Source organism: Bipolaris victoriae (genome assembly GCF_000527765.1).
Source record: "Bipolaris victoriae FI3 unplaced genomic scaffold scaffold_59, whole genome shotgun sequence".
Lineage (NCBI taxonomy): Eukaryota > Fungi > Ascomycota > Dothideomycetes > Pleosporales > Pleosporaceae > Bipolaris > Bipolaris victoriae.
Window position 1 is genome coordinate 170,462 of NW_014575333.1, and position 14,050 is coordinate 184,511.

At 51.9% G+C, this 14,050-nt stretch overlaps 5 protein-coding genes across 5 annotated transcripts; 1 reads left to right on the forward strand and 4 right to left on the reverse strand.

Moving 5' to 3' along the window:
• Positions 1–48: 48 nt before the first annotated feature.
• COCVIDRAFT_27939 (hypothetical protein) lies at positions 49–3,141 on the reverse strand (the record flags this gene model as incomplete). The annotated part of the gene is made up of 2 exons (XM_014699685.1): positions 49–351; positions 406–3,141. The coding sequence occupies 2 exons, from the start codon at positions 3,139–3,141 to the stop codon at positions 49–51; spliced, it is 3,039 nt and encodes a 1,012-aa protein (XP_014555171.1).
• A 795-nt stretch (positions 3,142–3,936) lies between these two features.
• Positions 3,937–4,434, reverse strand: COCVIDRAFT_27940 (hypothetical protein; the record flags this gene model as incomplete). Its single annotated transcript, XM_014699686.1, has 3 exons — positions 3,937–4,203; positions 4,256–4,312; positions 4,366–4,434. 3 exons carry the CDS (start codon positions 4,432–4,434, stop codon positions 3,937–3,939), a joined length of 393 nt encoding a protein of 130 aa, XP_014555172.1.
• Positions 4,435–6,121: 1,687 nt separating this feature from the next.
• Positions 6,122–6,550, reverse strand: COCVIDRAFT_17302 (hypothetical protein; the record flags this gene model as incomplete). Its single annotated transcript, XM_014699619.1, has 1 exon — positions 6,122–6,550. The coding sequence occupies one exon, from the start codon at positions 6,548–6,550 to the stop codon at positions 6,122–6,124; it is 429 nt and encodes a 142-aa protein (XP_014555105.1).
• A 1,080-nt stretch (positions 6,551–7,630) lies between these two features.
• On the reverse strand, positions 7,631–9,536 carry COCVIDRAFT_103149 (hypothetical protein; the record flags this gene model as incomplete). The annotated part of the gene is made up of 2 exons (XM_014699687.1): positions 7,631–8,325; positions 8,372–9,536. The coding sequence occupies 2 exons, from the start codon at positions 9,534–9,536 to the stop codon at positions 7,631–7,633; spliced, it is 1,860 nt and encodes a 619-aa protein (XP_014555173.1).
• Positions 9,537–10,064: 528 nt separating this feature from the next.
• On the forward strand, positions 10,065–13,119 carry COCVIDRAFT_27943 (hypothetical protein; the record flags this gene model as incomplete). Its single annotated transcript, XM_014699688.1, has 5 exons — positions 10,065–10,214; positions 10,264–10,361; positions 10,626–11,757; positions 11,823–12,516; positions 12,575–13,119. 5 exons carry the CDS (start codon positions 10,065–10,067, stop codon positions 13,117–13,119), a joined length of 2,619 nt encoding a protein of 872 aa, XP_014555174.1.
• Positions 13,120–14,050: the final 931 nt, after the last annotated feature.

Sequence of the window (14,050 nt, forward strand, 5' to 3'; positions counted from 1 at the left end):
TTAATTTCTTTCAAGCCCCGCGTTGTCTATACCGAAACACCTGTCTGTCTAATCTTCAGCAGCATCCGCTTCTAGCTCATCCGGTCCTAATTCCTCTCTTGCGCCTCCAACGTCACACTCGTGAATAATCTTTTTCCAGCCCAGGGGTTCCGATGGATCTTTGATGTGCTCAATGGTAGGGAAGTAGTGCTCGTTCTTTTTCATGGTAGCAACCCAGGGGACGTTGTCAAAGGTCATGACTTTCATACGGAAATACTCGTTATCCTTGATTTTCTTAATTTCGACAAGGAAGGCGGAGAGATTGGGTGTTGGGACATTGTTGACGTGTGTGACGAAGTTTGTAGGTGCGAGCTATTGATACTGATTAGCAAAAGAAGATGGAGAATGAGAAGGCAGCAAACTTACCCCGTACATATACGCTGGTGAGCCACGGGCCCGCGAGGAAATGTAGACGTCTGAGTGGATTTTGCTGATTTGCTGACGCACGGCTTGGTGAGGACGGTGGAAGGTGGCGCCACAGAAGCTGACCAGACGGTCAGTCTCGAGGTCCTCGGTTGGGACCGTCGAGACCTTGATGGTCTTTTCTTCGCGTTTGCGCACAATGACTGCGTCAAGGACTTCGTTGTTGTACATGACATCAAGATCCGGAGAGCGGGTTACGAGCTTGCCGTTGAGCGTCAAGAGGACGTCACCCTCATGAAGACCGTCGCTGTGGCCCGAATCGACCTTTCGGACCATGAACAGCTGATGGCGCTCTGGATCGGCTGTTTCTGTCTTTTCGATCCATTCCTCTGAAACACCCATGACGCGGGCTTGGCTCATCTGGACTGTCTGGAATTCAACGTTCAAGATGCGAAGCTTTGGAGTCTTGCCGCTTCGGATCTCGTTGAGTACTGGAAGAAGGTTGGGTGTCGCAAGACCGAGATGGTATTCGACGTCCTTGCCACTATGCGAAGTTCGTTCACCCAAGTATGAAAGCCAGAGAGCCTGGACAGTGCCATCCTCGGCAATAAGCACACCAGAGCCACTATGCGAAGCCTGGTTCGTGTCTACAGTGATGGCATCAAAATTGGTCGCGCGATACCGCGGCGTGATTGCACTAGCCGGGATAGCAACAGTGGTAATATCCGTGACAACCGTCTTAGCCACAACAGGTCGGAAGTTTTGGTTGATACCAAAGAAAATCGTCTCAGCACCCTTCTTGATGAAATCCGTCGCGAACTTGGGAGTCTTCACGGGTGCATTGACTAGCGAGGCATCGTACTTGACAATGGCATAGTTCTGTAACGGGTGCATGAAGACAACCTTTGCATCAACAAAAATGCTATCGGCGATGATCAAGGATATATCGCACAGGTCGTAGGGCAGGATTGCTCTCGAAACAAGGACCAGACCCTGGTCGGCATCAACCACAAGACCATAGCCCTGCTTGTTCAACTTGGGGAAGCCGTCAAGCTTGATGGGCATGGAGACGTGCACGCGTACAAAACTGCGGACAATGTCTACAGCCTCTGGATAACTAGAGCTCATCTTGACAAAGTTGGCACGACGTGGAACTGGAGGCACAGGTGGTATGGCATCGGCAAGTGGGCTAAAGTCCCACAAGCCAGTCGTATCATTACGAGTTGCTACCCGAATCTTTGCGTGCCAATGCCTATCGATTGCAGTAATGCTGGTGTTTGCAGTGTGCAGATCGCGCAGGTGCTTGTACATCATGACGACTCGCTTGCGGTCAGGGATCTTCTTCATGACTTGAATGAAAGTGTCTAGATCTGGTGTTGGCTGATTGTCAACTTCTTGAATCAGCCAGCCAGAAGTGTAGCCATCGGCAAATCTGAATGAGCCAGCTGCCTCACACACGTACACACCTGCGCCCTTGAGTGAGATGGCGTAGAGACGAGCTTGTTGATACGAGAGGTCGTGGAACGAAGCACCTGCAACAGAAACAAACTTGTCGGGAGTAATGGCATGGAGATCGCCGACGTCAATCTCAACGTCCATGTTCTCTCCTGCACGCTGAATGGTCACAGAAATGGTTTGGCCCACGTGTTCATCCAGGATTGCATCGAGACGGACAAACTGTGTAAGTAGCTCTCCGTTGACGCGGAGCAGGAGATCACCCTCTTCGACCTTGTTCGATGCAGGGCCTTGGGGGAGGACAACCTCGGCAACCAGCATGCCCGTTTCTTTGGGGAACTGAGTGCGGATGTCCTTTTCAAGTTCAGCGGAGAGACCCAGTCGCCGACACTCGTCGAAGGGCTTGAGTATCCACTGCGTCTGGATAGTGCCTCTGGTGACGTGCTTGCCTTGGCGGATCAGCTCGAGCGCGCGCAGAGGACGGTCCAGTGGCAGAAAGTAGTCGGTCGCAGCACCGTCAGCACGTCCGCCCGCCTGCAGCGCAACGGCATATCCGTCGCGGTCAACTACGGGACTGCCCGAAGAACCTCCGCTAGCGGCAGCGGCAGCCTGTATGTAGTTTGTGTTGAAGTCGGAGTAGCCCTCGCCGTACTCGGGCGCGTTGCGATCCAGTCGGCTAATGACACCAGACAGAATGCTCAGCTTCTCGCCAGCGTCGTTACCGACCACGCGAATCTCAACACCGACCTTTGCATTATCTGGGCGCAGCTTGAGGGCGGTGACGGGCATGTAGCGAATCTTTGAGGGGTCGAAGCGCAGGATACCGAAGTCGTGGACGGGATCGCGGTAGACGGGGTAGACGTCGCACTCCTCATGGTTGTCGAAGATGCAGTAGCCGATAAAGGGCCCAGCGCCTACGACATGTCTGTTTGTGAGGATATAGCCCTGTTCGGCATCGACGACGAAGCCCGTGGCCTCTGAGCTAACGGCGGGATCTGTGTCAAAGGAGCATGTCTGGCAAAAGTGAATCGAGACGACGCTTTTAACCACGTTCTCGATGGTCTTCTGCCACTCAGCCGTGTCGGGTCCGGAGGCGGAAGCGGCAACGTGAGCAGACGGCGGCAGGTCGTCGGCGGCGCTGTATTCGCTGGGGGCATCTTCCATGGTGTCGTCGTGGCCGTTTGTCACGTGTGCAGAGGGTTCGGGCTTGATGTGCTTGAGGGGGCGGTCGGTGGCGGGCGAAGTTGGGGGTTGCTTGCGCTTGACGGAGCCATTGTGGTCCATTTGCGGCGGTGGGTGGAGCAGGCGGCGGGCGCAGGCGAGCACAGTAGTACTGGGCAGCCTGGTAAGCGGGCGCGCGTGAAAAAGAGCGAGTGGTGGTCGTCTGGTTGCGCAGAGAGTTTTTGTGCAGGCGGCGACAGAGACTCGGCCAAGCAGCATGCCAGCCTGGGGTCAGTTTGCAGAGGCTGACGCTGAGGCGGACGACGAGGACGCAGACGACACACGGCACGCACGGCTCGAAGGACTCAGGCGGCCAGACAGTGCCAGTGCTGCTGCTACTGCTGCCAATTGCACACGAGGAAACCGGGAGAGAGCACACGCACAAGGGAGTGCAGGCGACGGTGAGGACGGAATGGCCGCTGGCTGCATGCAACAAGACATGCTACTAGTAAGTAGTACGTAGTTTGCGCATCCGCCCCCTGCTCGCCGCCCGCCGCTGCGCCATGACTCAGCATATGCAGTATTACCTAATGCTGCATCCGCCCTGCATCACCGCTCTTGCACCCGTCTTCCACTATGCTTGATTCATTCATTCATTAACTATTCCATTGTTTTCATCGATCCATCCCACCATGCGCCCTCTGGCAGTCCCGACTCCATATCGCCAGAACAAGCAACAAGCATGCTACTTTTCAATAGAACAAAGACCGCTAGATGTCTCTGCATACATGGACGCATCCCACTATTAACACCCACCTCTCGTTGAGGCTATCGCAATCAACTTATCAGACCCCTACAGGAGACAAAGTAGCGTAAGAAGCCCTCATCCATCAAGGCCCTGCCCAAGCTCCGAGTCACCTACTCAGGAATCTCCTCCTCAGGAATTTCCTCCTTAATCAAGAGTTTGGCACCAACACTGCTCTTATTCTTGTTCTTCTTAGGCGTGCCCTCGTTAGAACCATTCTCCTCGTCATCGCCGTTCTTGTTCTTGCGCTTGTTCGTAGTCTGGCCGTTGCTAATCTTCGATTTCTTCATACGAGCAATCTCCTGCTTGAACTGCTCCTCAAGACGCTCGATCATTCTCCTGCAAGCGATGTCACTCCGACCAGCTAGCTTAGGCGCATTCTGTAATATCGAGTTAGTACGTGAGCGCATAGATGTTAGCCACACTTCTTACATCGATCTTGGCTTTGAGTCCGCCCTCATGCCCGCACAGGACAACGAGGTACGCCAACTATGTATTGACTTGTCAGCTAGCGCTAGTGTGCATGGGTGCAGCCTTCTTACCTTCTCGTCATCAGTCCACTTCTTACCGCTCACGTCTGTCTCACTCGACTCGTTCTTGGTAGCAGGCATGGTGTTGGGTTAGTGTCGACTTGGTATTGACTTGATGTAGGAAATTGCTGTTGCGATAAGCTGTTGCCGTTGGCGCTAGGTAGACTATGGTAGAGAGTAGCCAGAAGAGAGAGCGTGGTAGCAAGATATAAGAAGGATGTGAACTTCAAGGCTACTTTTAAGTAAAGGTAGAAGCGACCCTGAAATAACCCTCACTAAGCCTTCTCCTAGTGACGTGTGATTATTATTAAGAGAAGAAGGTGAAGTGAAGTGAAGTGAAAGTGAATTCTTTTATTACTAATAGAGACCTCTAATATCTTAACATAGCTAATTAGTACAGGGCTTCTTAGAACGAATTACATCGCATCTCTTCATGTGCGAAACCTCTCTAGGGCTGATCTTGATATGCAGCTAAATCTGTAATAATTAGGAAGACATGACAAAAATAGAGGTAGAGTGGATGCATATGTTTGTGGAGGGCGACGGAGTATACATTCCGCAAATGCATGCAACATCCGGGCAAAGATATCGGGAATCTCTTTACTTGGATAGCATCTAATCAAATAAGGAACACCGGAATGTCCACCTGCCTAACCAGCCAGCCAGAAAACGAGTCAAAAGAAAAATCAGTTGTCCGTAGGAGCTGCTGGAGATAAAGAGCGCGCGCTGCAGGCGCGCCTCACATCATTTATATAGAACATTGAACTCTAACAGCCCAGCTAGTAGCAGGTACTAAAGGTAGGACGCAGCTTAACCTCGGGATATATTCGAGGACACCAAGCGCATCGAGCGGTGTCCGCCCCAGCCACAACCAGTGTCCGCTAGGACAATACGGTCCTAAGAGCTATGCTACCGTTGCGACAGTTGCAATCAGAACTTGAACGGGACCAGTTTCCGACCAGAGAGGCGGACATGCATGGAATGTGAAAGTACTGATGAGCTCAAGTTCTTCTGGACACACTCGCGCCACTACATCAACCTTGCCAATACCAAACCTGTGGTTACAAGGAGACACTTGGCCAGTTTGTTGTTTGCGGCGAGACATTCACCACCGATAGAGGACGAGGCGAACACATGCGAGGACACGTTCGATCTATAACCAAGAACAATGCAGCTAGTGAGAAAGTACTTACATGCTTCTTTGGTGCATGTGAAGCAAATCTGCAAGGTGGAAGGTTCCGTCGAGATGGTCCAGATTTTGCCAACGAACACGAACGACTAGCTCATGTGTGGTCGACTATATCCTTTTTGTTTCCACGATGCCTCTCTTCCCATCCACGAGCGAGCTGAAGTTTATACTCGCGAGGGCCATCTCACACACTTTCGGGACCATTTGCATGCGTTTGCGACAGTTAGTTGCTCGTGCTATCTATCCATGTGCGCACAGTCAGGCAGTATGAACGGTATTCAAGTGCAGCAGCATATAACTAATTTTCATGGCCTTGAGTTACCAGGCCGTATAAATCCGCGCAAAGCCCCTCAGAAATTCGAACGCAACGAAGAGACGCCCAAGAAAAGCTAAAGACCAAAAAATGATCGGTCGAATTGGCAGTGTCCATTCCATTCCGCCATCTTGACTTAGCTGTACTCATGTTCAGCATCCTTCAGAGTGAGCGCGTCCAGGTCAAGCCCATTTGTCTCCAACGTCTTTAGTTCTCCTTCAAAGATTAGCGTGCTTCTGCGGACAGTTTCGATCGTGGTTTTTCTTTCAAGCGACATTAGAATAGACTGATGTATCACAGTACTTTGCGCCCTGAGCTGTCGTAGCTAACTTCTGCTTTCGCTTGTGAAGCTCGGCCAGGTATTTTTCATACTCTTTCTCATTGAGGAGAGCAATGGCGGGGTTGATGTCAAGTGCAGTGAGAGTGAAAGAGTCTGAGAGGTCTGTGACCGACTCGGTACCAGAGAAACAGATGGCAATGGGACGCTCATGTTCATGGAACTCTGAGCGCTCTGCGGGACCAATCTGGTAATCGCCATAGTAGCTGCTGGACTTGAAACCCGCGATTTCTGCATCGGCAGTCTCTTTCAAGGTGCCGGTCCACAAGGTAGTGTGGCCATTGATCTGATTGAACTTGGTGTTGGTAATCTTGACAAACTCTGCCTCGGACTGACCAAGCTCGTCATATTGACCCATGATGAAGTTTTTGATAACGAAAAAAGGATCAGTAAAGAGAGTAATTGTAGTCGTGAGGTATTTTTGCAATCAGTGTGTGGTGTTGTGGAGGAAGAAATGAATGCCGTGGCTGGGCTTCGTCGGCTAGACCATAAGGGTACCGGGATTGTCCGACATCGCGTCGTGCGAGGGAGGGAGGCACCGACGTGGCCCAGATAGTGGACAAGTGAAGTGTCTGAGAGGTTGATTCTATCATGTACCGGTAAAGGCAGCTACATAAACCTAGGTGAGTGCCAAGGCGCTATCACCCGTTGGATGGAACCATTGGCCCGTGTGGTTTGCTGAGCATCTGAAAGGTCGAAAATAGATCTTTAAGGAAATCCATTTCTGACTACTGAGCTTACTCTGCCAATACGACAGACTCGATAGCAACGTGTCTAGGGTAAACAATAGCGTACATCTATAGCTAAAAAACGTGAAAAGTTATTACATGCAATGCATGATTTAAACAATTGCAACTCAACCGCTAGCCCCCAACCCCTGTTTTCCAGTTTCCCACTAATTTCTCAGTTCGTCTTCGCAAGTTATACTTCAACTGTAGCCCGCTGGGCTTTCTGACATTTACTTCTTGGCTATAAACATCGCCAACCCCCTACTCTAGGTTTCCGGAATTAGAGGAATAAAATATGGACACGTATAATCTGGGAAGATAAAGAAGACAGATCCTCCACCACATTACAAAAGCTCATATCAATAATTCAATTCAAGACATTCATACCATTTCTTTCATTGTTGAAAAGGGTACACAGCCGTCCAAAAGATCAGAAAAAGGTAGCTTAATGAACCCCTTTCCGTGATCCATTTGAGAAGAAAAAGTTTTATCCCAGCTCTTGGGATAGTGCAAAACGAGAAAAGAGAAGAAAGATAAAAAGGCACATACACGTGCACGCAAGCACACTTCTTTTTTGCTCCTTGTCAGCTTCCACGATTTAAACCTCCCACCCCAACCCGGATGTGAGAACGCCATCGCTGATGAATGCAAGTGAATAATGAAAAGATCCCGAAAAAAAATCGGGAGAGAATAATCTTTCTTGAATTTCTTCATACCCGTCCAGGTACATTAGTGGAGATGGGGGGCAGATTCCTATTAACCTCCGTCTTCACATCCTTGTCCGTGTTCTTCATGCGCGCCAAGATGAGCGTAAGTGTCTTCTTTTCGCGGCCGTCATTCTCGAGCACGTGAATGAGATCGCGAAGTTGGATGCCAGCGCCCGTCTCTGTCTGCTCAATGGCCTCGCCGAACTTGCGTTTGCGGCCGATGAGGGCCTTCTCGGGCGCTTGGGCGGCCGGTGTTACCGTACCGCTGCCGCCAGATGCTGCCACGGGTCGTGGTGTTGAGGCGCCAGATGCGCTTCCACCGCCGCCACCTCCGCCTCCACCTCCACCAGTCATCCATGAATACTTCTTCTTTTTTCCGCCGAGGGCCATACTGGCTGTTTCGTTGGCTTTGCCGAATACAACGACATCTGACTGGCTCTGCTTCTTCGCAGCTGCCAAGGCTTTCTTTGTAACTGGCTCCGGGAGCGGTATTGGTATCGCTGGTGCATCTGCTGATGTACTGGAAACACCTGCTTGTCGCTTTGCTCGCTTACGAAGGCGTTCTTGTTCCCATTTGTAGTCGTCTTGAACGCGCTTGGTGAGCGCATTGGCGACGCGGTTGATATTTTGAAATGTCCGCTGGGGGGTAGGTGGCGCTTCGCTCGGTGGTGTAGGCAAACGTGCCGCATTGGGTAGGCCTATGTCTGTTAGCTGCTGTTTTAGATACTCGAAGAATAAACCAACCCTTGTTTGCTGTCGCTGTGGGGCTGACAGCGCTATCCGGTGCTTCCCATGGTGTCTTCAAGATATTAACAGGCCGGACCATCTTTTCTTGGGCATTCTCATCTATAACGGCGATATCAACCATCTGAGGGGGAATGACGCCATCGGAGGTATTCTGGCGACCTTGACACAGAGCAAAAGAATCTTCAACAAGAGTCCGTACACGCTCCTCGGCAGCGAGAGTTATTAATGTCAGAATCTCCACAAGCGGAGCATTCTGGTTGAGCAGACTGGCAGCCTCTAGACCGATGATTTGCTCGCCGTTTGCGCCGGTCTGCGTGCTACGCGTAATCTCTTGCTGGCCCTTGTCAGGAATCTTGTCGAACAAGCCATCCACATTGATCTGGATTCCGTGCTCGTATCCACGTTTTGCAATGCGGTGCCGAAGCACACTTGCCGACAGGAAGGGGTCGTTCAGGGGGTGTTGAGCCGACTCATTCAGGATGCGAGCGGCCTGTTCATGCTTCCTGATAAATTCGGCTTGTTGCTGCTCCTTGGTCATTTCCTGGCTGAGCGGACCGGTCCCTTGGTATGCGCCATGGCCTTGTTGATTCCAGTTGTTAAAACTTCCGTGTGGTGATACTGTAGATGCGGAGCCTTGCGAGGTGAAGCTCCGATAGTTCTGCAGCAGATTGTCCTCCTCGGCGCGCAAGTCGATACCCGATCCGGTGAGCACATCACTGATATTATTAACGTCCAAATCGCGCGCATTCGCCTTTTCCAGCTCCGAGTTGTCAGTGGCCTTACTGTACGGAACCTTTGGCGGCGGCATAGAACTCTGTGGCGCGGGCGAATGCGCATTTGGTTGCTGGTAGGGCTGCGGCTGGTGAAAGGGCGGGGGCTGCATCGCGGCGGGTGATGTTGGCAGCGATAGATAGCCGGGTGTCTGGGGGGAGTTGGCGTAGGGTGACGAGGGATATGCCGGCGCGCCAGGCATGCCGAAGGGCGACTGGTAGGGTGCTGGCGATGGTGGATTGGGCGACAGGCGCTGCCGCTTGTTGGGAGGAATGCCGCTGCCCATGGTCGGGGAAAGGGCCGTTGGTGAGTGCTGGTAATTTTGCGGAGAGAATGCGCGCGGCTGCTGCTGCTGGCCCTGGGGCGGAGGATACTGCTGGTTGTAGGACATGGTGGGCAGCTCGTCCCCTGTGGGGAGTTGCGCAGGCGAGAAGCGTCTATCCGCGTGTCATCCGGGGATGGCGAATTGTGCGGGCGACAAGGCTGGCGATGAGCCGTGATTTCTGTAGACGGTCGCGGTGGGTGGTGTCGGTCGGCGCGTCGATACCTGTGGGAGTCTTGATGGAGCAAGGTTACGAAGTTACGCCAGCGGTGGCAGGCGCACTAACTGGGGCTTGGCAGACGCGCCCGACAAAGCGCAGCCGCAACGGAACATCACCTCACTCTCACCCAAACGCGCAACAACACCAGGCAGTAGCAGCAGCTTTACCTTCACCCTCGCCTGTCATTACTGAGGCGCATGATTGCTACGTCGACACTGACCATCTGACTAATGAAGCTTAGCTAGAGCGCTCTTTGTTGCACCTTCGACGCGTTCTCTGGCACTCACCTTCCCCCCCATCTTTCGTAGTACCCGCCTCTTGCCTCGCCCGTGTCCGTCAAGAAAAAGCGCGCTTGTTCGACTCTACCTGCCACGACCATGGCTGCAAAGAGAAAGGCAGCTGCAATGGCGCCCGAAGACGACGACCCCATAGATCCCTCCGACGAGCTCATGTTCCTCTGCTTGGGAGGCGGTAACGAGGTCGGGCGGTCATGTCACATCATCCAGTACAAGGGCAAGACGGTCATGGTGCGCAGACAGACTTGGAGCCCAAGGCGACCCTGCTAACAAGGCGCAGCTCGATGCCGGCATGCACCCCGCCCACGAGGGCTTGTCCGCCATGCCCTTTTACGACGACTTTGATCTTAGCACTGTAGACGTGCTCTTGATATCACAGTATGTATACGCACATCTTGCTTGCTATGGGACTTGGGGTTCGGCGCATCACTGGAGTCGGACCATGAGCGCACATTGGGCACTCGCAGTTCAGCGACTTGTATATCAGTATCAATGGAATATAATTTGCATCCTCCCCGTTCGACTTCAATGATGTACCAATCCCCGCTTTCCGCCCCTGTATCTAGCTACTCCTCTACGTCTACTCTCCGAGCTTGTCCTTGTCCTTGTTGGCCGTCGTTCAGTAGGCTGACATTAGGCTAGTTTTCACGTCGACCATGCAGCTTCTCTCCCATACGTCCTTGCCAAAACAAACTTCAAGGGTCGCGTCTTCATGACACATCCTACCAAAGCAATCTACAAGTGGCTCATCCAAGACTCGGTCCGTGTTGGCAACATGTCGAGCAACTCTGAGACCAAGATCCAAATGTACACTGAGGCCGATCATCTCAATACCTACCCCATGATCGAGTCCATAGATTTCTACACTACGCATACCGTGTCTGGTGTACGGATAACACCGTATCCAGCAGGTCACGTGCTTGGTGCTGCAATGTTCCTCATGGAGATTGCCGGTTTGAAGATACTCTTCACTGGAGATTACTCGCGAGAAGATGACCGACATTTGGTGTCTGCTTCTGTACCGCCTGGCGTCAAGATTGATGTTCTCATTACTGAGTCAACATTTGGTATCTCGATGCACACTCCACGTGTTGAGCGAGAAGCACAGCTCATGAAGGCCATTACAGATGTGCTCAACCGCGGTGGCCGAGCCCTGCTCCCAGTTTTTGCCCTGGGACGAGCACAAGAACTTTTGCTCATCTTGGACGAGTACTGGAGCAAACATCCAGAAGTCCAGAAGATACCCATCTATTACAACTCGAGTCTGGCGCGAAAGTGTATGCAGGTTTACCAAACATATGTTTCAGCCATGAACGACAACATCAAGCGTCTCTTCGCTGAGCGCATGGCAGAGGCCGAAGCAGCAGGCGATACAGGCCGTCGGGGAGCTTGGGACTTCAAATTCGTTCGATCACTCAAGAGCCTGGAGCGCTTTGACGACCTTGGAGGCTGTGTCATGCTGGCTTCACCTGGTATGATGCAGTCAGGCACATCACGTGAGCTGCTTGAGCGATGGGCCCCGGATCCGAGGAACGGTGTCATCATCACGGGTTACTCTGTCGAAGGTACAATGGCGAAGCAGATTGTACATGAGCCTGATCAAATTCCCGCTATAATGACACGAGCAAGCAATACAGCGCGTCGACCAGGTCAACGGGAGAATGAGCAGACCATGATACCCCGACGGTGCACAGTCCAGGAATACAGTTTTGCTGCTCACGTTGACGGAAAAGAGAACATGGAGTTTGTGCAGGAAGTCGGCGCGCCAGTTGTCGTAAGTTCCTAAAAGTTTCAAGCTTAGCATTCAGAGTTGATTGTGGATACTAATACATATTTTAGATTCTCGTCCATGGCGAAAAAGGCAACATGACCCGCTTGAAATCAAAACTTCTCTCTTTCAACGCCCAAAAAACTATTCCCACTAAAATCTACTCCCCCGCCAATTGTGAGGAACTCCGCATCCCCTTCAAAACCGATAAGATCGCAAAAGTTGTGGGAAAGCTAGCTTCCATCACTCCACCGATGCCTCGTTCTCTGACCCCTGGTGGCAGTGAAGCTGGTCAGGCTGGGGTAAAGCAGGGATTAGAGGGGGAAAATGTAGACATCATCAGTGGAGTGTTGATACAGAACGATTTCAAGATCAGTCTCATGGCACCAGAGGATTTGAAAGAGTATGCTGGATTGACAACTACGACTATTCTTTGCCGTCAACATATTACACTATCAGCGGCAGGCATTGATTTGATACGGTGGGCTCTAGAAGGCACGTTTGGTGCCATTAAAGAGACGCGTCTCACTGATGCAGCTGTTGAAGGCAAGATGAACGGCACTGAAAATGGGCACAAGGAAGAAGCAGATGAGGAGGTCAACCGGACAGAGATCAAATTTACTGTCATGGATTGCGTAGGCGTGCTCGTCAAGAACGGTGGGAGAGTAGAGGTCGAGTGGGAGGGCAATGTAATCAACGATGGAATTGCCGATGCCGTCCTCGCCGTCCTGTTCACAGTCGAGTCCTCACCAGCGGCTGTACGGCGTAAGTTTCGCCCCTATCATATCTTCCAGTCACACTATTTACTAACATATCCAATAAGAATCCTCAAAGCAACACTCGCACAACCATGGACCTCCAGCTTCAGACGACATTTCTGCTACGAAATTCACTCACCGCTTCAAGGATAAACCGCACCCTCACCGGACACCCGACCCCTCCACACGTCTCGCTCGCCTTTTCCTCTTCCTCGAGGCACAATTCGGCGAGGAAGCTGTCCGTCCCATTACCCTTCCTCGTAACAGTACCACGACAGCAACCACCAACGGAACACCAGCCGCTACTACAGACGCCGATACACCCTCTCCAGATGCCCCAGTGCCTGATGCTGCATCTGCAACAGATCCTCATGGCGCCACCGAATCTTATTCAGCCGATGACCAACTGTCCACAGAGGACAAGCAAGAGTTGAAGCGTTTGCACAACCTAGGCATTCCTGTTCCAGGGGTTGAGATCAAGTTTGATCGTTTTGTGGCCAAGGTGTGGCTGGAGGATTTGGATGTAGAATGTTCGAATAATGCGTTAAGAGCACGTGTCAAGGCAGTAGTAGAAAGAGGAGTAGAGACGGTCAGTGGCTTGTGGTCGTAAGAGTCAGTGACTTGAGAAATACAAATATGGTCGGGCATTCCTGGCTTCATGCTTCTCATTTGCATGGTGGCGAAGGAGGAAAAATCTGCTTATACTTTTGTCTTTCGCATGTCTCTCTACCTGTTCGAGAGATGGGGCAAATGTTCTGGACCTTTCAGCTTTTGAGTGAGAGAAATACGCCATATACGTCGAACACACATGTGACGCAAGAACCGTACAACATAGCTTATCAGAGCACAACTTGATGTCGCACAATCACAAGATTAGAATTTTCTCATGACTTGCACTAAAGTGACGAGTGACCAAATCATTCTGACATGTCCAGCCAAATATGGGCGCAAAAGTTTGAAAATTGTCAAGCTAGTTGCGGGGCGCAGAGCTGACATGTGATTCAGCATGATATTGGTGGGGTGCAATATGCTTCTGAGTAGCTAGATATTAAAGCAAGGGCGACTCCGTGTTGATAGAGCGGTGAGAATTGCAAGTAAATATATAAAAAGAAAGTGCTGCGGCTGCGGGATTAACAGACCCGGGTTCCGGTTGCGCACGCACTAGAGTGCAGTGACGTGAATGGAGGAATACTGACAAGGGCGGGTATCCGGATTGTGGTCGGAAAAGAACGGGTCCAGTGCCAAGCACAAAACTTCTCACCAACAACTAGGGTTTCTTGATCTCCATCTGTCCATTCTCAACACCACCGCACCGCACCTCTCCACTCCACTCCACCCCCTTCGCGTCTGTTATTCATATCAGCGAAATGGCCACCTCTCCTCCACCCACCTCGACCGGCTCCTCCAAGCTCGACGCCGCAAAGGCCGCGATTGGAGCCAAAGTCGACCCAGCCGCGCCCACCGGCGTTGGACTGTATGCGCGATTCGCTTTCGCTGGTGCCGTCTGCTGCTCCGTCACCCACGGTGCCCTCACACCCGTC